This window comes from Hippocampus bargibanti, linkage group LG04 (genome assembly GCF_051943395.1).
Source record: "Hippocampus bargibanti isolate YZ-2025 linkage group LG04, ASM5194339v1, whole genome shotgun sequence".
NCBI lineage: Eukaryota > Metazoa > Chordata > Actinopteri > Syngnathiformes > Syngnathidae > Hippocampus > Hippocampus bargibanti.
Genome location: NC_142737.1, coordinates 18575305 through 18596253, shown reverse-complemented (window position 1 = coordinate 18596253; position 20949 = coordinate 18575305). Strand labels below are relative to the sequence as shown.

Genomic DNA, 20949 nt, shown 5'->3' with positions numbered 1-20949 from the left:
TAACTTCCGGTCAGTGGTTTGCAAATAAAACGACGAAACTATCTCGCATGACGTTTGTTTGCTTAATTGATCGAATATTTAGACTATTATGAATAAAACAATACCCGGTTTTTGAAATAATCACGCAATATAGTGTAGCGCTGTCAAGAAAAAAATGTGTGTCAAGAATAAAATCAAGTATGTTGTTGGGAGAAGGACATAAACGTGTCACGATTTTTCAAGAAAACATATGGAGAGTAGTGAAAAGTTGCGGAATGTCTCCATGTAGAGCGGACGCTTTTTTGTTTTTGTGTTTTTGTGTCAATTTGGATGATCTTTAATTTGAAGTTACCGTTGCCGGCTCTTCGGGATATTTCAGATTTGACGCCGCTGAGTTGGAAGAAACCTGGCTCCCCCTGCCATGCCTTTCACCTCTGCGGCTCCCCACACTTTGCATTGTGGGGATTGACCCCAAAGCTCGGGCTTGTTTTCCCATTGCATTTCTGACTGTAAAGTTTTTATAGACTTAAGTAATTCTGAATTGCGTAAAAATATATCTGAAATAGACACTACTCTCAGTATAAGTAAATACAGTACATAAGTAACACAAATTTGCTGTCATGACACGATAATATTGGGAATTCATTCTGCAGAATCCCTGTAGTGTGGCAGTTGCATAGCAGTGACGTGCAGTCAGAGGAGGCAGGTGAGGCCGTGGCTCACCTGTCATCATGGAAATATCAAATGAAAAAATAAATTAAACAGTTACAGTGAGACCTTAACTTACGAACATAATTGGTTCCCAGAAAGAGTGTGTAAGGCAAAAAGTGTGTATCTCAAAACTTTTTTTCCCATAGGAAACCATTAAAATGGGAATAATCCGTTCCCGGGTTTCCATAAAATATATTTTTCAACTAAATAAGCCTTAAAACTACACACAACATACCTTATTCTATGTATAATAAATGTGCTATTGTATTGTAATGAAAGAAGTACACTGCATTGTATGATAAAGTCACTTTATTTACATTTGTGATGGTCATTGATGGCTTGATGGAATGTCGTTGGAGGTCGAAGGTCAAAGGGAATTGCTGTTTGGAAAGTGAGGCACATTACATGAGGACTGTAATTAAAGAAATAAACTGTGCTGTAAAATAACGTTTTATTTACCTTTTTGATGGTCGTTGATTGCTTATGGAAGGAGAGTCACCTTCCATAAGGACTGTTGGTAACTTAACCTCTGGTGTGGCTTCTCTTCTTTTTTCTTTGGAGACTCCTCATCATTTTTGCTGATTAAAAACCTCTTAATTGACACCTGTTGCTTTCTGACTCGTAAGGTCTTACGAAGCTGAGGCATCACATTATCGTTCATTATGTTGATGATTGTCATAGCCACAGTCTTTTCTGGATGGAACTGTTCGGTAAAAGCCTGCACATCATTCCACTTTGCCAACATTGCCTTTATGACCTCACTTGATGCTGCTGCCATCTCCACCTCGCCCTCAGATGTTCTCGAACCATCCGTTGCTGGCTTTAAAATCCTCAATAAGCGCAGAACTTCCAGGTTGGCGCATGGCGATATCGGCGTGATTTAGCCGTGTTTTCTCGCAATAGTTTTACTCACGCTGTCGCCAGATACCTGCTTTTCGTTAATCCAAATTAACATAAATTTTTCAACTTCTTTGATGGCCCGAGACCGTGGCTTTGAGATCACGGAAACACCTTTTGCAACAGACGCACCTTTGATGGCTTCTCTGTTCCGGAGAATGGTAGCGGTAGCAATGGTTGACTTAGCATAGCCGTGCTCGGCCACTAAATCACACAAACGCACACCTCATTCGTGTTTTTCAATTATCTCCTTCTTCTCAGCGACAATGATTTTATTTGTGTCTTCTTGGGCTGAACACGAGCCTGTGGTGTTTGTTTTTTTTTGGTCCCATCATAGTAAAATTATCAGCAAAAAGCTTCAAGTAGGCGATCGACGTGTGCATTCAATGAGAGGGGGTGTGGAAAGTAGCGCCAGCTGGAGCCCTGTTCGGTCGTGTGCTTTGGTGTTCTTCTGCCGAAGATTACACTGCCAGCCGTGGTGGGGCGGCACTCCGTGTGTATCCCGAAAAGTAGTGCTTAATCCAAGGTTTAATTTTCATAAATTTAACGTTTGTAAACCGAAAATTACGTAACCGAGGCCCCACTGTAATCGGTTTCGGTATTTTCAGAATGGAGGATTACATATGTGGAAAAACAGTGAAAAAAATAGAGAGACTTTTAAAACTGAAGTCAAAGTCAGCTTTATTGTCAAATATGCTAATATGCATGACATACAGCACAGATGAAATTAATCTCCTCTCGGACCCAGCATGCAAGGCACTAATAGTTGGCTAACGTGGCTAAAAAAGACATACAATTGACAACAGGCTATACATGTAATTTCTGAATGTAAAGTGAGGTAGTGTCATATGTAAAGTGAGGTAGTGACGTATGTAAAGGGAGGTAGTGACGTATGTAAAGTGAGGTAGTGACATATATAAAGTGACGTAATGTAGTAATGCAAAAACAACAGGAAGAAAGGGGTTGAAGTGGTTGAAGTGAGGTCTTGCAGAAAAAATGAGAAAGAACAAAAAATAGAGTTCAGGATGATAGTACAGCGTGTAGCATGTCCTCAGAGTTCGGTGAGTGTGGCAGTGGCAATGGGCAGGGTGGGCAGGACTGGGAGGGAGTTGAGTCTCCGGAATGCCTGGTGGCAGAAACTGTCCTTGAGCCTGGTGGTCTTGGCTCGGAGACTCCGCAGTCTCCTACCCGATGGCAGCTGGCTGAAGGAAGATAAGTAATGCTTCTTTCTACAAAGAAGGTATAGAGGCCTTTCTTCAGAAGGAGCGGCACATTGACTTCATTTACAAGTAAAGGTAACACGATAACCTTTTTTTAATTATTTTTTTATGCTACAGTTTATATAAAGAAAGCTGGCATGACATTTTAAACAAAACACATTAACTGTTGCCAATCAAATGGTGAATAAGCTACTCTGTAGAGTTCATATGTTTGTAAATCTGACTGTGATGACGTCAGTGCCTCACCAGCAAGGACCCTTGCCGCACGTCACAGTTGCATAGATATTTGTAGCACATTTTAAAAATTGAATATCAGTACTCCTGAAATCAGAAAGAATATTTTGTTAAAACCTAGTATTGTAACATCCATCCATCCACTTTCCATACCGCTTTTTCCTCATTAGGGTGGCGGGGGGTGCTGTAGCCTATCCCAGCCATCTTCAGGCACCAGGCGGGGGACACCTTAAATTGGTTGCCAGCCAATCGCAGGGCACACAGAGACAAACAACCACCTGCACTCACACATAGGGACAATTTGGAGTGTTCAATCAGCCTACCATGCATGTTTTTGGAATGTGGGAGGAAACCGGAGGACCCGGAGAAAACCCACGCGTGTCACATCCTAATTGGCGTCAGGTGCGTGCCCCTCCCCTCCCTGCTCTCCGGGCTCACTCACCTGATTCCAATCCCTTTGATTGTGCCTTCTGGCTACAAAAGCTACCCTGCACCCAGCAGTACGCAGGTTGGTTCCGCTCGTCTGTTCGGTTGCCTTACCTTCTGTTTTTGTCCTGCGTGTCTCAGTAAAGCTTTATTGAACTATACTGTCTCCATCGTGTATTTCGAATCCAAACCCTTCCTATTTTTCGTCCGTCGAGTTCTGTCGCCACTCCTCGAGCGGACGTGATATAGTACACCGGCCAACTATGGATCTCGCCGATGGAGACAAGTTCATATCCGCCTTAGCCCATCGAGCCAGCTGACGCAAGCGGTCGCGGAGATCCGCCACACTGTGTCCTCACTGGCTCAACGCCTAGAGGAGGTTGAGACACGCCTCGTTACCCGTACGGCGCCTTCCTCCTGCCCCGTGAGTAGTCGCGAGCTCTCCCTACCGCACCCCTCACGCTACGCAGGCGAACCCAGGCGCTGTGCTCAATTCCTGATGCAGTGCTTGTTGGTTTTTGAGCAACAACCCTCCGCCTTCGTTAGCGATGAGGCTAAGGTAGCTTTCATTACCAGCCTGCTCACGGGCCAGGCTGAGTCCTGGGTGTTGACCGTCCGGGAGTGCCAGCCCGAACTATCATTCTCCTACCCGGACTTTGTGGCCGAGCTTTGCCAAGTGTTCCACCACCCGGTCACAGAATGCGAGGCTGAGGGACTCCTCTATGACTGCGTGCAAGGAACGCGTTCGGCCACTGAGTATTCCATCGCCTTCCGCACCCTGGCTGCCCGCAGTGGCTACAACGATCGGGCGCTGAGAGGAGTGTTTCGTCGCGGACTGACCGCCGCTCTCAAAGACGAGTTGACCACCCGCGACACTGGCACCACCCTCTGCGAGATGATCAATGTAGTCATCTGCCTGGACCATCGTCTCCGGGAGAGGCAGCGGGAGCAAGGCACCCAGCGGTCCAGCGAACCCGGAAGCAAGCAACAGACGAACACACCCGGCGGCAATGAGCAGGCTCAACGCCAGGAGGGGTCCCCAGAGCCGATGCAGATGGGGAGCGGGAGCGATCGTGCCAACCCCGGGGGTCGTCGCACTCAAGGGCCCCTGCCAAAGACCTCCAGCACCTGTAAGTCCCCATCTAAACGGCGACTGCGGCGGCCGTCGGAGGCGTCGAGGACGGCGCCCGTCACGCGATTCGAGTTGGATGGCGAATTAATTGGCCCGTCCAACTCCCAAGCTATATGGGCGTTAGTGGATTCGGGGGCGGACGGGTGCTTTATCGACCCCCAACTGCGAGTGACATTGGGTTACGGCATCGAGGAACTTAAAATCGGCAAGGAGATTTTCGACCTTGATGGCCGACTTTTAGCCAGAGTCACACGAATCACCGCACCACTCAAACTCCGGCGGTCGCGCATCCCTGTCGAACACCGCCGGTTTTTGCTAATGCCCTCCTGAAACGTGCCACTTGTGCTGGGCCTCCCCTGGCTCGGCACCCATGACCCTTCCATATTGTGGGAGGGCCACACCATACAGGGTTGGAGCCCCTACTGCTATGCTAACTGTCTGCGGTCGGCTACGGCAGGACGAGACCCCTCCTGTGGCGGCTCGCCCAAAGAGATCTGTCTCGAGGGCGTGCCGCGTTGTTATCACGATCTGCGGGAGGGCAAAGACAACGCGCAATCCTTGCCAGCCCACCGACCGTATGACTGCACCATAGTACTGCAGCCAGGGGCTCCACTGCCGGACTCCCGACTTTACCACATTTCTCACCCGGAACAAGAAGCCCTGCACACATACATTGACTTTACCTCGCGGCGGGACTCATCCGACCTTTGCGTTCTCCGCTCGGCGCGGGGTTCTTCTTTATTGAAAAGAAAGATAAGTCCCTGCGTTCGTGTGTTGATTACCGGGGTCGGAACGACATCACCATCCGCAACAAATACCCTCTCCCCCTCATGGATTCGGCCTTCGCGCCCCTCCAATCGGCCACCATATTCACCAAGCTGGATTTGCGTAGCGCCTACCATCTGGTTCGCATCAGAGAGGGGGACGAGTGGAAGACTGCATTCCAAACGCCCTTGGGGCATTTTGAATACCTGGTGATGCCGTTCGGACTCACCAACGCTCCTGCCGTATTTCAAATCCTCATCGGTGATGTGCTCAGGGACTTCCTCAACGTATTTGTCTTTGTGTATTTGGACGACATCCTGATCTTCCCTAAATCCGCAGAAGAACACGGCAGCATGTCCGACGTGTCCTGGCGCGGCTCCTGCAAAACCGGCTCTACGTGAAGACAGAGAAGTGCGAGTTCCACGTCCGCTCTCTGTCTTTTCTGGGGGTCGTCAGGGGCAACTTCGGGCCGATCCCGCCAAGACCAAAGCGGTGGTAGAGTGGCCAACCCCCAAGACGCGCAAACAACTCCAGCAATTTTTGGGGTTTGCCAACTTCTACTGCTGCTTCATCCACGGTTATAGTCAGAAGGCACTTCCCCTAACCAATCTCACTTCCACCAAGGTTCCCTTTAGGTGGACACCCGACGCTGCGGGGGCGTTTAACCGCCTCTGACGCGTCTTCACTAACCCCCCTGTATTACGCCACCCCGACCCGGACTACGCATTCGCGGTAGAGATGGATTCATCTGAGTCCGGGGTGGGGCCGGTATTATCCCAGCGCTCCCCGACTGAGCAGAAGCTCCACCCGTGCGCCTTCTTCTCCCGCCGTCTCAGGCCTGCGAAAGCCAACTACGACGTGGGAAACCGGGAACTGCTGGCGGTAATCCTGGCGTTGCAGGAGTGGAGACACTGGCTCGAAGGGGCCAAACACCCCTTCACCGATCATAAGAACCTGGCCGCCATTCAGTCCGCCAAGAGATTTAATTCGCGGCAGGCCCGGTGGGCACTGTTCCTGACCCGCTTCAACTTCACTCTCACCTACTGCCCAGGTTCGCAGAACACCAAGCCGGACGCCCTATCTCGCATTCACGAGCCGGCGAGAAGGAGGTCATCGCTAACATCCTGCCGGCGCAACACATCCTGGGTGGCCTTAGGTGGGAGGTGGAGAAGAAAGTTCAGGAGGCCCAGGGTGGTAACCCGGTTCCCAAGGGTTGCCCAGTGGATCGCCTATTTGTCCCCCCCGCACTATGCGCTGAGGTCCTGCACTGGGGACACGGGTCCAGGGTTGCTTGTCCGCCTGTGCCCGTGGGAAGGTCTCCTATCAACCCCCGGCGAGACTTCTCCAGCCTCTACCAGTCCCCTCCAGACCCTGGTCCCATATCTCCCTGGACTTGGTCACGGGCCTCGACCGTCCGTGGCAAGACGGTCGTCTTCACTGTGGTGGACCGGTTCTCCAAGTCAGCCCACTTCATTCCGTTAACCAGGTTGCCGTCCGCCATCGAGACGTCCCAGCTCCTGGTTAACCACGTCGTGCGTCTCCACGGGATTCCGGCGGACATCGTGTCGGACCGGGGACCGCAGTTCGTGTCCAAGGATTGGAAACGTTTCTGTCGGTCCATAGGGGCATCGGCGAGCTTGTCGTCTGGCTACCACCCTCAGTCCAACGGCCAGACGGAGCGCAAGAACCAGAATCTGGAAGCGGCTCTACGGTGCGTGTGCCTCCATCGTCCAGCATCGGTTAGGCTCCGGCTGCCACCCACGATGAAGATCCACCCGGTCTTCCACGTATCCCTCCTCAAGCCAGTGGAAACCAGCCCCCTAGCTCCGGCATCCACCAAGATTTTTGTTTGTGTCTTTGTAGATCTGGAGAAAGCATATGACAAGGTGCCCGGAGAAGAACTGTGGCATTGCATGAGGAAGTCTGGGGTGACAGAAAAGTATGTCAGAGTGGTGCAGGACATGTATCATGACTGTAAGACAGTTGTGAGGTGTGCTGTCGGTGTGACTGAGGAATTCAAGGTGGAGTTGGGACTCCACCAGGGGTCAGCTCTGAGCCGCTTCTCATTTGCTATGGTGATGGACAGGCTGACAGACGATGTTAGACAAGAATCTCCTTGGACCATAATGTTTGCAGAAGACATTGTGATCTGTAGCGAGAACAGGGAACATGTGGCGGAGAAACTAGAGATGTGGAGATAAGCCCTGGAAAGGAGAGGAATGAAGATCAGTCGCAGCAAGACAGAATATATCTGTGTGTGAATGAGAGGGCTCCAAGTGCAAGAGAAGGTGGAGGATTTTAAGTACTTGGAGTCAACTGTCCAGAGCAATGGAGAGTGTGGAAAAGAGATGAAAAAGCGGGTCCCGGCAGGCTGGAGCGACTGGAGAAAAACGTCAGGTGTAATGTGTGATACAAGGGTTTCATCCAGGATGAAAGGAAAAGTGTATAAAACAGTGATGAGAGCAGCCATGATGTTTGGACTGGAGACAGTGCCACTGAAGAAAAGACAGGAAGCAGAGCTGGAGGGAGCAGAGCTGAAGATGTTGGGATTTTCTTTGGGAGTGACCAGGTTGGATAGGATCAGGAATGAGTACATTAGAGGAACAACTCATATTAGAGGCTTTGGAGAGAAAGACAGAGAGGCCAGACTGAGATGGTTTGGTCATGTCCAGAGGAGAGAGACCGACTATATCGGGAGAAGGATGCTGAGCCTTGAACTGCCAGGCAGGAGACCGAGAGGAAGACAGAAGAGGAGGTTTATGGATGTGGTCAAAGAGGACATGAAGGTAGCTGGTGTGAGAGAAGAGGATGCACAAAACCGGGATAGATGGAGGACATTGATTCGCTGTGGCGACCCCTGAAGGGAAAAGCCGAAAGGAAAAGAAGAAAAGGAAGAAGATGTTATGCTTTCTCCTTCATGAATATGGGGAAGAAAGCGGATAAGAATATATGCACAATAATTTTTTTCTTGCCTCGAAGGGGATCAACAAACATCAAATCAAACGTTTGATCCTAGAATCAGCCTTTGAGGGTAATGAGTGCAAGCAGATGCTGAAATGAATCTTCACTGAATATTCTGAGGATTGGTGTGAATGTTTCCGAGTAATGTGTTTCGCCTGCACAAGTTCACAGCAACTTCCTGTTCAAAGCAGCAATGAAATGAGCTTTCTTGGGCTGGCAAACAGATCTCATGCTTTGGCATCATTTCAAACACTATCACAAGTTTGGATGACATCTCGTAAGTCTGATCAAAACAAATTTTGACTGGTGCCTTTCTAAGTCTTTGACTTTATGTCACATATTACATATGATTGATTGCTATAAAGCACATGAAGTCCCGCCCGGTGCTCTAATTAATAAACAATGGAACAGATGTAAATTTTAACATGTCGCAGCTTTTCATCATGTGCACAACATTCATCCTGTCTGATCTCAAGAACATCCATAGATTGTGGTAAATTGTTTGGGTTACACTACAGATATTGCATATATATATATATATATATATATATATATATATGATATATATATATATATATATGACATATATATATATATATATATATATATATATATATATATATATATATATATATATATATATATATATATATATATATATATTATAAAGAATGTCATTCACCCCGTGCTGTTTTTGATTTTGGGACTCATAAAACAAGGTATGATACCACTGGATACCTTCTTGCAGACCTTTTGAAAGTATAATTTAATTATCTATCATCCAGTATGTGTAAAATGTGTAAATGATGTGTTTTGGCACAAATGTCTTGCTCTGACATCACCATCATTTTATCAATAAGTCATATAAACTTCCAATAAAATATTGCAGCATATTTTTTCCACTGGATTATATTTTGTTTTGGTGAAGAACCAATCTAAAACTTACATCGGTATGGAAGAAGACTAAAATGATAGTTGTTTTGTCTACATTTGTGACTGCTCAAAGGCATTCTGTCTCTGTCCTATTCAACAATTTCCATAATCTGTGCAATCCATTTTATTTTCAGACCCATAGTTACATTAATTGATGAAAAAAAGACATTAAAAGAATATATATATATTAAAATTCTAGGAATTGAATGTTTGGTGTCTGAAAAGACATAATGTATAGGGGAGTGAATAAATTGTAAACATATACATTTTATGTAAATTTCTCCACTGTGAGACTAATAAAGGCATATCCAATCCAATCCAATCCAATCCAATCCAATCCAAACAGTGCAGTTAATAATAATAATAATAATACATTTTATTTCAAGCGCCTTTCAAAACACCCAAGGACACTTTACAATAAAAACAATAGAACACAGCACATAACAATAAAACCATAAGTAAAATGATAAATAATAAAATAGCAGAGAGAATTAGACATTGAAAGCAATTTTAAACAAATGGGTTTTGAGATGAGCCTTGAAAATAGGGAGGGAGTCAATATTACGGATGTTGGGTGGGAGTGAATTCCAGAGTTTGGGAGCAGAGCGGCTGAAAGCTCTGCATCCCATCGTGGTGAGACCACATTGCAATGCGAGCTAACAAACCAGACACAAGAAGCATGTTCATAGATGTAATGAAAGAGAGAGGGAGTGAAAATGGTGCACTTTCGTGCAAACACGTTTTTGAAATGAAATTTTGAAAGTCTCATTATATCGATATTCAAGGGAGTCCGAAAAAATATCGATATATCCGATCCTGCGCCGAACTGCATTAAACAAAAGCCGCCAAAAGAGGGCAGCCAAGCGCCATATAAGAAACGGAGCTGGCCATTAGCTCCCTTTTTTTGGGTGAGAGATGTTCCCCCAATGTTGCCTCAAAATGGCACATATAATTCTTTAATGATTGTAAACATGTATGCTTTAATCTTCAGAACTACAGTGTATTTGAAACATATTCATAACTGGATGTGTAACAAGAAAGCATATTATCCGAATCTGAAGCCATTGTTTGGATTCACAAGCAATGCAAGACGTCTTGGCGTGAAGTCATTTTTATTTGCATTTGAATAAAAAGTGACATCGACTGTCCTTTAATACACAGTATGGAATGTTAATGATTTTCAAAATCATCACCCTTCAGCAGACAAAACAAGAAACATTGTTGCAAAAAACGATTGCATTCATATACAGTACAGTGGGCATGTACATAACACAACAGGGAAACTGCAACGCTTACATCTTACTGTATTATGTATACAATTTAAAAAAGTTATCAATCTTCTTCTGCTTCCCATTTTTACCTTTTAACACAAACACTTCAATCTCGTCTGCTACACACGAGCTAGCGTCTGAAAATGAAAATGGCTCTGCTACACGGGTGCTGGGCACGTAACCAAGTCACCTGACCAAGTCGACCAATGGCGCGACTGATGGCGTGACACGTAAAAGACACGTGACCAAGTTGACCAATGGCGCGACCGATGGCGTGTCACGTGACAAAGTCACATGGCCAAGTCGACCAATAGCGCGACCGATGGCGGCTCATGTGACCAAGTCGACCAATGGCGCGACCGATGGCGGCTCACGTAACAAGACACGTGACCAAGTTGACCAATGGCGCGACGGATATATCGATATAAACAACAAAAATGGCCGTCGGGGGATGAAAAGGAGCACCGTAATAACCGGATTATCGTAATAACCGGGTATCGTACTAAACGGTATTAATTATACATAAAAAGACTAGAAATGTGCAAGGGAAATGAAAATAGTATCGTAATAAGCGGTACTATCGATATAACCGATATCGATATAACGAGACTTTACTGTATAAGAACGAAATGGTTCTTTGTGGGTGTGAGACATTGTAAAAAGACAAGATGACACGTGGTTAAAAAATAAAAAGTTTGGAAATGTATGTTTAGTTTAGTTTTTTTTATAAAAATCAGTCACAAGAGGCTTCTGATATTCAATTTGAAATGTGGAAAATTATGTCACATTCATTTCACAGAAGGAGACAAGGAAAGGAGCTGCGTACATAAGTGTTGACACACTGGCTTTGGCAATTGAAATTCGGTCAAAAACCTGTTTGGTGCTTTTACTTTTCAAAGGGTTGTACATTTTACTACATTGCCAATGAATAGTAACCGCATGGACAGTCATATGGTATCTTTGAAGTCTAGTGAATTTACGTCTAGTGAATTTATGCTTTCCCAACAAAAGCTTTCCATTTCAGGATGAGTTGGAGCACTTCTCTGGCACCTCTCAGTCCTTTTCTGTTTCCTAAAATACTGTTAAAAGCCAAGAATACTTTATGCAAAAATAATCCAAAGGCAAACACAGAACACCCTGAAAGTCAGCGAAAGAGAATCATGCAACAGGTCGTGTAAACAATATCTGTCATCAGGATGCTTTGCATCGTCATTTTCCTAGCGGCTTCCTCATCGCCCCAAAAGGATGCCTCATTGTCCGCCTTTGTGTTTGCATTGCATTGTTAATGGGCAAGTACAAATGTCCTCCTTTTATGCACAGTGCCCTCACCCCGGTCTTCCAATCCTTTGCTTGAGCTCAATCCTCATCCATCCATCAGCAGTGGCCCGGTCCTACGCAACTTGAAGGCTCACCACCCCCAGCTTGATTTTTGACACAACGCTGTTGTGGTTTTCCGGGCCTTTATGCTGCCTGTTGTTTGAGGCAGATTGAAGACCCTTTGTTTGCGTCCGCCCCTGTCCTGAGTGGCCGGGAGGAACCAGTTGGTCTGCAAATGGAGAGACAGGAATGCACATATGAATGGCCCAGTGTCTGTCGGGCACCTGCTGATATGGGGACGACATGCTTGTATATTCTTCTTCTTCATCAACATAACCAACGTGTTCAATTACACGCAATATGCAACATCTAATGCTCTTTGGTTGTTCACCCTCATCACAGTACTGACTTTTCTTAGTCATTTGTAGTTGTGTCGTTGCGGCTCCAGATGTACAGACTGGTACATAAATTAAGGGGCATTGACAAAATCCAAACGTTTTGGCACCAAACAGCGCTATAGTGGATTTGAAATGAAATTAAAGTTGTTGTCTGCAGGTATTTACAGACAAACCACATACATGGGGGATAATAGGAATTACAACAGTTTGTATGCATTCCTTCCCACTTTTACGAGTGCAAAAGTAAAGGGACATATTAACAATCATAAGTCACACTTCAATAATTTATGCTTGTTTGCAAATCCTTTGCATTCACTCAAATCTGGGAAAGGGAATTCCGGTACTTCGAGAGCCATATCCTGTCTGTTTTAGATCGCTCCTTTGTCCAACACACCTGATTAAATCGTTCATGATCGTTTCCAGTATGTATTGGTTATGTATTGGGCTTGTTGGTGAGCTGCTCATATGAATCTAGAGTTTTGGAGTAGAGTGGGATCAAAAGTAAGCAGGATATGGCTTTTATGAAACCAGAGTTCTATATGCCTGAGTTATAGTCGAAAGTCTGGAGGACAGAGCCATCACAAGATGCTGGATTTTATCCCTGGTGAAGCTTTGCCAATGTCTTTGGCTTCTGCTTTTACTCTTGGAATTTTCCTTTCAGTTTTGTCTTGAGCAAGTAAAATGCATGCTCAATCCAATTCAAGTCAGTTGATTGACTTGGCCATTGCACAGCGTTCCACTTGTTTGCCTTAAAGAAGTATTCTTGAGGTCATTGTCCATCTTCATTGTGAAGCGCTTTCCAAAGAGTTCTGTAGCATTTGACTGAATATTAGCAAATAATCCTCTTCAGGATAAGAAGCGTTGTGAAATGGTTATGATAATATGGGCTAATGATGACTATGTCAGACATTATTTTTGCAGCACTTAATTTAAATGAACTGCAACTGTAGCTCTGTCATGGTTTGCGAGGTGGTGATGGCGGGTGCGGATCCCAAGAAGCAGGCAGGAGTGAGTAGGAGGTTGTTTGACAAATTGTATTAAATTAAAGGTCAGCAGGAACAAAATGTGAAACATCAAAATTATCTGAATGGAAAAAATACAAAGTAGCAAAAGTAAAAGGCTCTGGACTGGTCTCGTTCCCCCGGTGCCGGGCAGTTCACGCCCACGTTGGCGTCCGGCCGAGACCTGGTCCCATACGGCCGTACGGGGTGCCATTCTGCGCCTGGCAGTTCGACGTCCACGTTGAGCCATGCGCCGTCGCGTGAACGTGCGAGAGGGATCGCACTCACGCCCACGACGATCCGTGCCGCGTCTTCGTCCACCCCAGGCCGAGTCCCGTTCCCATCAGGCCGCCGCCCGTCGTATGTTGGAGAGGCAGCGGTTGCCCTCTCCACCGACCGTTCCCTGGCGAGTGGACCTTTTGGGAGACTGTTGGGACTTCTGGAAGCAGCCCCTTGAAGGGGGGGGGGTACTGTCATGATCTGGTTGGCGAACAACGGGGGGCGCTGTCGGCCCCGCCTGCACCTGCACACGTGCTGGTCGTCCCGATCAGATTGGTGACCAACGAGTAGTGACGTCAGCCCTGCCGACAGCCTCGCAGGTGCTGGTCGTTATAATCACTGACACTTAAAAGGACACCCGGCACGACCATCCGGTGTCGGTTCATTGTTTGCTGCTTGTTTGCGGCATGCTGTGCATGTGTTTGTTTAACCTTGGCGGACTTTTACTTTTGGTCTTCTTTTGCTACTTTGTATTTTTTCCATTCAGATGATTTTGATGTTTTACATTTTGTTCCTGCTGACTTTATTTTAATACAATTTGTCAAACAACCTCCTGCTCCCTCCTGCCTGCTTTTTGGGATCCGCACCCGCCATCACCACCTCGCAAACCGTGACAAGCTCACTCATCTGGATGCATAGTCCCACCGACACACTACCCCCCCCCCATATCACTCTATAATAAAAAGGTGGTTGTGGGGTAGGAGGCGAGTATTGAGTTCAAGAGTAAAGTTGTACTTTTATGTATCATGTATGGTATTCTGTAATTGGTGTTTTCCGTACAACGAAAGGGCCCTTGAAGATGAATGCTGCAATGAAGTTATTAATGAAAGCTGTGAGATACATCAGTCTGCGTGGGGGTTTGTGTCACAGTAAAGTCTCGTTATATCGATATTCTCGGGAGTCGGAAAAAATATCGATATAACCGGACTATAGATATATCCGATCCTGCGGCATGTAAATTTTCTCCTTGTGCGTTCATAGAAATAGTATCGTAATAAGCAGTACTACCGATATAACCGATATCGATATAACGAGACTTTACTGTATTTCAGAAAGCCGGCAAATGGCCCAGTCTCATGCAACAAGCTCATCATAATCTCCCCAACTGTGTACATGGAGCACCTCAAACCTAAAGTTGTATGATGGATTTGGAAAAGAAAGATTTGTAAAACCAAATTTGAATACAAAGGCAAAGTAGCACATTGTAAGTAAAAACGTTTGGCAAGTTCCTGAGATTTAGAAAGCAATTTCTAACAGCCGCCTGCTGCGTGTAATGGGATGTAGATATATGATCCCAAAAGCCTCATTACTGTCCTGTGACTCATATGGTATAGTTTATGACTTGTTTGTCTGGCCGTGCTTTTGAGCAGATTACATCTCCATAATCAATCAAAACAAACCATCCACCCAAAAGAAGTAATCAGCCTGATGTAAAAAGTAAAAAGAAAAATAAGCTCCCCTCTCAGCACATACCCACAACAAAACTACCGGAACATTGATTGCAAACGTGTCCCTCAAGAAACATGTTTGTGCTGATTTTTTTTTTTTAAATATTAGTGTGGTTACATTTTGTTGTCAATCTCCTGGTTGCCATTTTCGATCACATGATGATGATCTATAAACAGTTTCTGGATTGATGACTCCTATCACCTGCTGAGCTAGCGAGTTGAAGACGTGTGCAACACTTCAAACAGGAGCTAACAAATGACTTTCAAGCGGATCCAAATTGAATTATGCTTCATCTCTCAGAAGGAGCGCTGACAGATTTGATTACATCCATACAGCCCAGCACCCAGACGCTCACTTCTACTTCTCTAATGCAGATGCGACAACATGCATGGGACTGAACTTGATGCCAGTTTCAGATGCTGAACCCTTATTGTGTGCCCATCTGCCAGCTTTTAACTTGATTACTTAAGGCGAGCACTGCCTGGGCAGCTGGGAGGCTTGAGACTGACATATGTTCAGCACTAAGCGGAGAAGCCCTGTATCAGAGAAAATAAGAAAAATGCCATGCACGGTGGCATTGTACTGAGGCTTCGTAAGTAGCCAAAAGAATCTTCAACTCTAAACTGTTAAAACCTAGAATCACAGTCATTTGCTACCTCATCCTGTTTTATAAAAAAAGAGACAAGTTCATATCCACCCAAGAATTACAAACAGACCACCATCTATTTTTGATGAAAATAACATCTATTCCTGCTTAGAGTTGTGCTCATTATGGTGGAAGTGGGTTCCCGGGCCAGGAAGTTTTCATTGCTTTCCAAATAAATCTCACTAAACAGAGCTGTAATCCAAATTCCCCATCTTGTGGAGTCCTCGCTCAGCTCCACATACCATGAAAGCTCTGAAAGTGCCAAAGGCATAAAAATCACACCTTTTCATTCTCGACGTTCGAAAGAGTGACATGACAAAAGAGGAGGCTGCATTAGAAGCAGGCAATTGAAAGTAATGTGCGTGAAAGCATAATGTTGGACAGTTTAAACAAAACATATTTTATTTTTTGTTTTTTAACATGCAGTATTTCCACTGATGGGGGCATTACCTCCACTACTTGCAAATCTAACCCCGATGGAAGTATCACCTGGCATAACATCAACCGGCATGTATTCCAGTCAAAACCACACAGCTAATTGAAAAAGAAAAATGAACAATTTCTTCCAAACATTATGTCAAATGAATGATTTACAGATACAGGTGGAAAAGGGCTCAATCTTCAAGTTGGGTGATTGTGCTCCTTGGCTGTATGTGAGGAGGAATTCGTCACTGAGAGTAAACAGCACTCTTGGCTAAGTGCTCTGAGTTAAACACCCCAATATCGCCCCATCTGCCCCCCAACACCCCTTCTCCTTATGCTGTGTGGCGTCAGCTGCAACGAACTCCAGATGTGGCCTGGCACCCATCCAGTCTCTGCACTGGATGTGGTTTAGAAGGTACTTTAGGAACACCACCCACCGGCCTACCCAATGAAAGTTGCTCAGATTTAAGAGAGCAGTTCCTGTTGGTGTTTGTATTTTTGTGCAATGCACTGTAGGGAAGGTATTTGTTTCCAACGTGCAGGTTTTTCTTGCTCGAATGGGGTTCAATTCGAATAAGTATGAACATTCCCTCATCTGTTTTCATATATAAAAAGACCAAAGTATTGCCAGTTTTGTCATCTTTGTTCCCATCTCCCTGCATTCTTATTCTGTCCAACTGCAAACATATAGGGCTCAGAGAGGAGCTGGAGAGAGCCTGGAAGGTAAAGGTGACAGTCGTGCCTGTGGTGGTCGGAGCACTCGGGGCAGTGACCCCCAAACTCGACGAGTGGTTGCAACAGATCCCGGGAACAACATCGGATATCTTGGTCCAGAAAAGCGCAGTGCTGGGAACAGCACGGATACTGCGCAGAACCCTCAAGCTTCCTGGCCTCTGGTAGAGGACCCGAGCTAAAATGGGGGACAGACACCACCCATGGTGGGTGACACGAGGATTTATATATATATATATATATATATATATATATATATATATATATATATATATATATATAGTATCGATATAACCGGGACTATCTCGATATATCCGATATCGATATAACGAGACTTTACTGTATATCATCTCTCGTATTCCGTACCGCTTATTCCTCATTAGGGTCGCGGTGGTTGCTATATATATATATATATATATATATATATATATATATATGCACAGCGACAAGATATAGAGCATATCCTCTTCATATGTTATCAGCATATTATTTTCATCATGAAAAGAGGGGGACAGTGAGTGTGAATATGCACCAATAGAGTGTTTAACAAAATTATTTTTTCCATTGCTATACAGCAGATAAAGTAAGCATTTGGCGCGTCACCGTTTTCTCACTAAATATTTTTCCAGAGGTTCTATATTGATGTAAAACCTTCACTAGATGATTGGAAACAACCTAAGTAATAAGCAGTCTTCCAATGCTGATATTTCGACATCTTTATTTCTGTTGCCATGAATTTAAATTCATTTCATAGATTTTTGGGCCATTTTTACTGTTTTATGTATTTATTTATATTTGGAAACCAATTCTGATTTTTCATGCCGTAATGTTTTGGATCATTATCCTGCTGAAATGTCCACCCTTGTTTCATTTTCATCATGGTCGTAGATGACATCAGATTTGTGTAAAAAATATCTAGTACATTTGCCCGGTCATCTATTTTTCAATAATGTGAAGTTTTGCCAGTATCATAGGCTAAAAAGCATCCACACAACATGATGTTTCCACCACTGAACTTCACTTTGTGTAGTGTTTTAGACTGATGTGCACTGCCTTTTCTCCTCCAAATGCGAGGTGCAGTATGCCCATTTCTCTCTCATCAGACCAGCCTATAATTTCCAAGACTTTGAATATCTTGTCTGAAATTTTCAGCAAACTTTGAGCAAGCTTTAACATGGTCTTGTATGGTGAGCCCCATTGAGGCCTGGTTGCGAAGTGAAGAGCTCAATATTTTGTGACAATACCTGCAACTTTAAGATAAAATAAGATAAGAACACCTTTATCTATCTTTAAGAAGTCAATTGTCAGTCCCCGACTCTTGTACAGCTCTTCTGATTATTCTTTACACTCCACAGTTGGAAATCTTGTTTGGAGCAACTGCATGGTCAAGTCAAATTTCTTTCTGTAAATGTATGTATTAAGGGTTCAATCATTCTACCTGGAAAATTTAGAAACTTAAATATGCACCCGCAACAAATGTTTTTGTTATATCCTGTAACAATTTGTTTGCTCGAGTCTTGCACCATCTTGAAATGCGTCTTGACTCACACCTTGGCAATGAAACATTTTTTGTAGGTCACCTTTAAGGACTGAGCCAACACTACTTTCCTTGTACTGTGTGTTGTTTAGGTTGTTGCCATCATCTGGAGAAAATCTCATGTCAGGAGCACCTTTGGAAATATACTGTATTTAGTTTACAATTGTGACATTTTAAATGCTTACTTCTGCCGGGGTATGTTGACCAGCCCATTTGCAAGACCATTTAAAAACACGAGGTAAAAATTAGAGAATTGTGCCTGAGAAGTGACAAAATAAATAAGGCATGTAGGTTTTGCTACCATGGAAACACCCAATTAAGTTTTGAAAGTCAAATGGAAAATAAGTGTCAGCCTACAATGTGGCTTTTTCATATGTTGCTGTTTGGTCACCTTCGCTATGTAAGGCAATGTGTTAAAATTGACCATGGCAGCTACTCTGACTTTTTATGGTCTTTCAGACTGACAGACGGCGAGTTTTCTAAACACAAGTAGGAAGGATGAATGAGGTCACTTCACGTGGTTGGCTGAGAGAGTATTTAATGGATTGCTCCCCCTGCCGACTGGGATAATACTGCCATCAAAAAGAAGCTACAGTCATAAATGTCAACACACAGAAAAGCATGTAAATAGCATCGATATAACCGGGACTATCGATATATCCGATATCGATATAACGAGACTTTACTGTAATTGCTAAATATGGGGTTCTGTACGTTTTATAAATGTAACAATAGATCATTAAGTGTAGAGTATGCACTGTATAATGGATATCATATAAAACATAGTCAAACTGTACTTTCATTCTTACCTTCACATGTTATGGAAAGGTTTATTGACACACAATCACACATTTTTGCATCACGGTGACATTGTGGGCGCGATGGCCAAATTATGTTAAAGTGCAGAACCTGTTTCGAAATGAAGTTCATTTTTTTAAAACTTCGATTGTAGTGACCCCTTCGGGCGTAAATTCAACCTGCAGCGACTCAACACCCAAAAAAACAGAAAAAACACTAAGGTAGTCCGGGTCTGCTTCCTCGGCATGTCATAGCAGTTTTGAGAGCTCCACAGAATCCTCACATGGTCTCGGGCTGCTAGAAAGTGCTGATCTCAGTTTGAAGATTTGTTGCACTGTACTGGCAAAGGTGGTATTCAAACATCCGTGTATTTGTAAAGAAATCCTTTCAGAAGCTTCTGTAAATGTTCTTGGGGGGCTATGTGATAGGGTAGCTGAAGCCTCTTGTTCTTCTGGGTGCAAAGTGTGGGGCAGGCTTCCAGAAGTAGCCGACACACATTTTCATGACCTTGTTCTGCAGCCTGAACATGCATTTTATATCAAAACAGAAGCAAACAGGAACGGTTGAAAGAAAATTTGAAGTTTTTGTGTTATCACCAAACAATTGGATTGGATTGGATTGGATTTGCCTTTAATAGTCTCGCAGTGGAGAAATTTACATTTCACAGCAGCAAAGTAGTGCACATCATATTACTTTGGCATGAATAGGTTACCTTGTGTAAAGGAGACGCACCGTCATCATCAGATCTCATTGGATCAGCTTTATGGAGCAGCAGCAATCTAACGACATCCACATGACCACAGAATGCTGCCCGATGGAGGGGTGTGGCACCACCTGGGGTCTGAGGAGATGCACAAGCACCATTTTCAAGAAGAAACTCACATACAGTGAGATGACCGCTGCGACTTGCATAGTGCTGAAACAGAATGAAACACTTTAGTTTCATATAAAAGGAATGACCAACATGATGATTGCAAAACTGCTTTGGGCACTTACAAGAGCTGTATATCCGGCTGAATCTCTGATATTTGGATGTGTGCCCCTTTTGATCAGTGACTGTACTCGCTTCAAGTCTCCATCCATGGCAGCAGACCAGATACCTGAATATAATAACATTTGGATATTCAACTCAATGGACAATTTCTACTCGAATGTCTTAAAAGTTTAAAGACACACCTCGTTCAAAGTCCATCTCACTCATTGTCTGGTGAACACTGGCAGAGACAGGAAGGGTGCAGCACCAACAACATTGTTTTCCATCAGAAGCCATTGCGTTCGTCTGCACGGACCCAAACTAAAATTCATCATTTAAGTGTTGAACCAATTTAAAAAAGACAAACAATAGCCTAGCTTCTTACCAGTTTAATCGGTAAACTTGAGATGCACGACACTAGAATGACAGGTCTGCCCTCCAAATTTACACAATCAAAAACACGAAGAGTAAATGTGATGCACAACATTCATTAAAGCGAATTTTAATAATGGTTTGAAATTTTGTTAATTATTTCGCTCTTTTTTTAAATACTGCGACTGACGAGCGACAAGTAGGGCGTGTCGTCTACTTTTCTGCCCGAAGTCAGATGGGAAACGCTTCGGTGCCCCCGGGACAGTGCTCAGAAATAGACGTGTTGAAAGTAGATGGGTGATTTGTAAATAAACACAAAACTGAAACGAATAAACATCGCTACCTGGTACGTCATCAAGACGTACCCTACGCAATGACGTTAGTGTAATTTAACCAATAGCAGTGAAGTAGGTAGAAGACTCCTTCAATGTACTCCAAAACGGTTGTTTTTTTTTTAATTTATTTCATATAAAGAGAACCTTGGTGGTTTATGGC

At 44.3% G+C, this 20949-nt stretch overlaps 1 protein-coding gene across 2 annotated transcripts; it reads right to left on the bottom strand.

The window, feature by feature from the left end:
* Window positions 1-18271: 18271 nt before the first annotated feature.
* ankrd39 (ankyrin repeat domain 39) lies at window positions 18272-20790 on the bottom strand. Of its 2 annotated transcripts, none has more exons than XM_088995530.1 (5): window positions 20468-20790; window positions 20286-20388; window positions 20106-20209; window positions 19822-20025; window positions 18272-19629 (listed from the first exon to the last, which is right to left on the bottom strand). In XM_088995530.1, exons 1-5 carry the CDS (start codon window positions 20567-20569, stop codon window positions 19465-19467), a joined length of 678 nt encoding a protein of 225 aa, XP_088851656.1. In that variant the 5' UTR covers window positions 20570-20790; the 3' UTR covers window positions 18272-19464. The 2 variants fall into 2 exon arrangements, with proteins under 2 accessions (XP_088851656.1, XP_088851655.1); XM_088995529.1 differs by having other exon boundaries at window positions 18273-19629; window positions 20286-20403.
* Between the last annotated feature and the right edge of the window lie 159 nt (window positions 20791-20949).

What these genes read in the sequence shown, in the direction of transcription:
- ankrd39 (XM_088995529.1), bottom strand. Translation starts at nt 20,569, where the DNA reads ATGTTGTGCATCACATTTACTCTTCGTGTTTTTGATTGTGTAAATTTG. An exon ending in CAAGTTTACCGATTAAACTG is followed by an intron (nt 20,404 to 20,467) that starts GTAAGAAGCTAG and finishes GATGAATTTTAG; the next exon opens with TTTGGGTCCGTGCAGACGAA. An exon ending in GTGCGTCTCCTTTACACAAG is followed by an intron (nt 19,630 to 19,821) that starts GTAACCTATTCA and finishes ATGCATGTTCAG; the next exon opens with GCTGCAGAACAAGGTCATGA.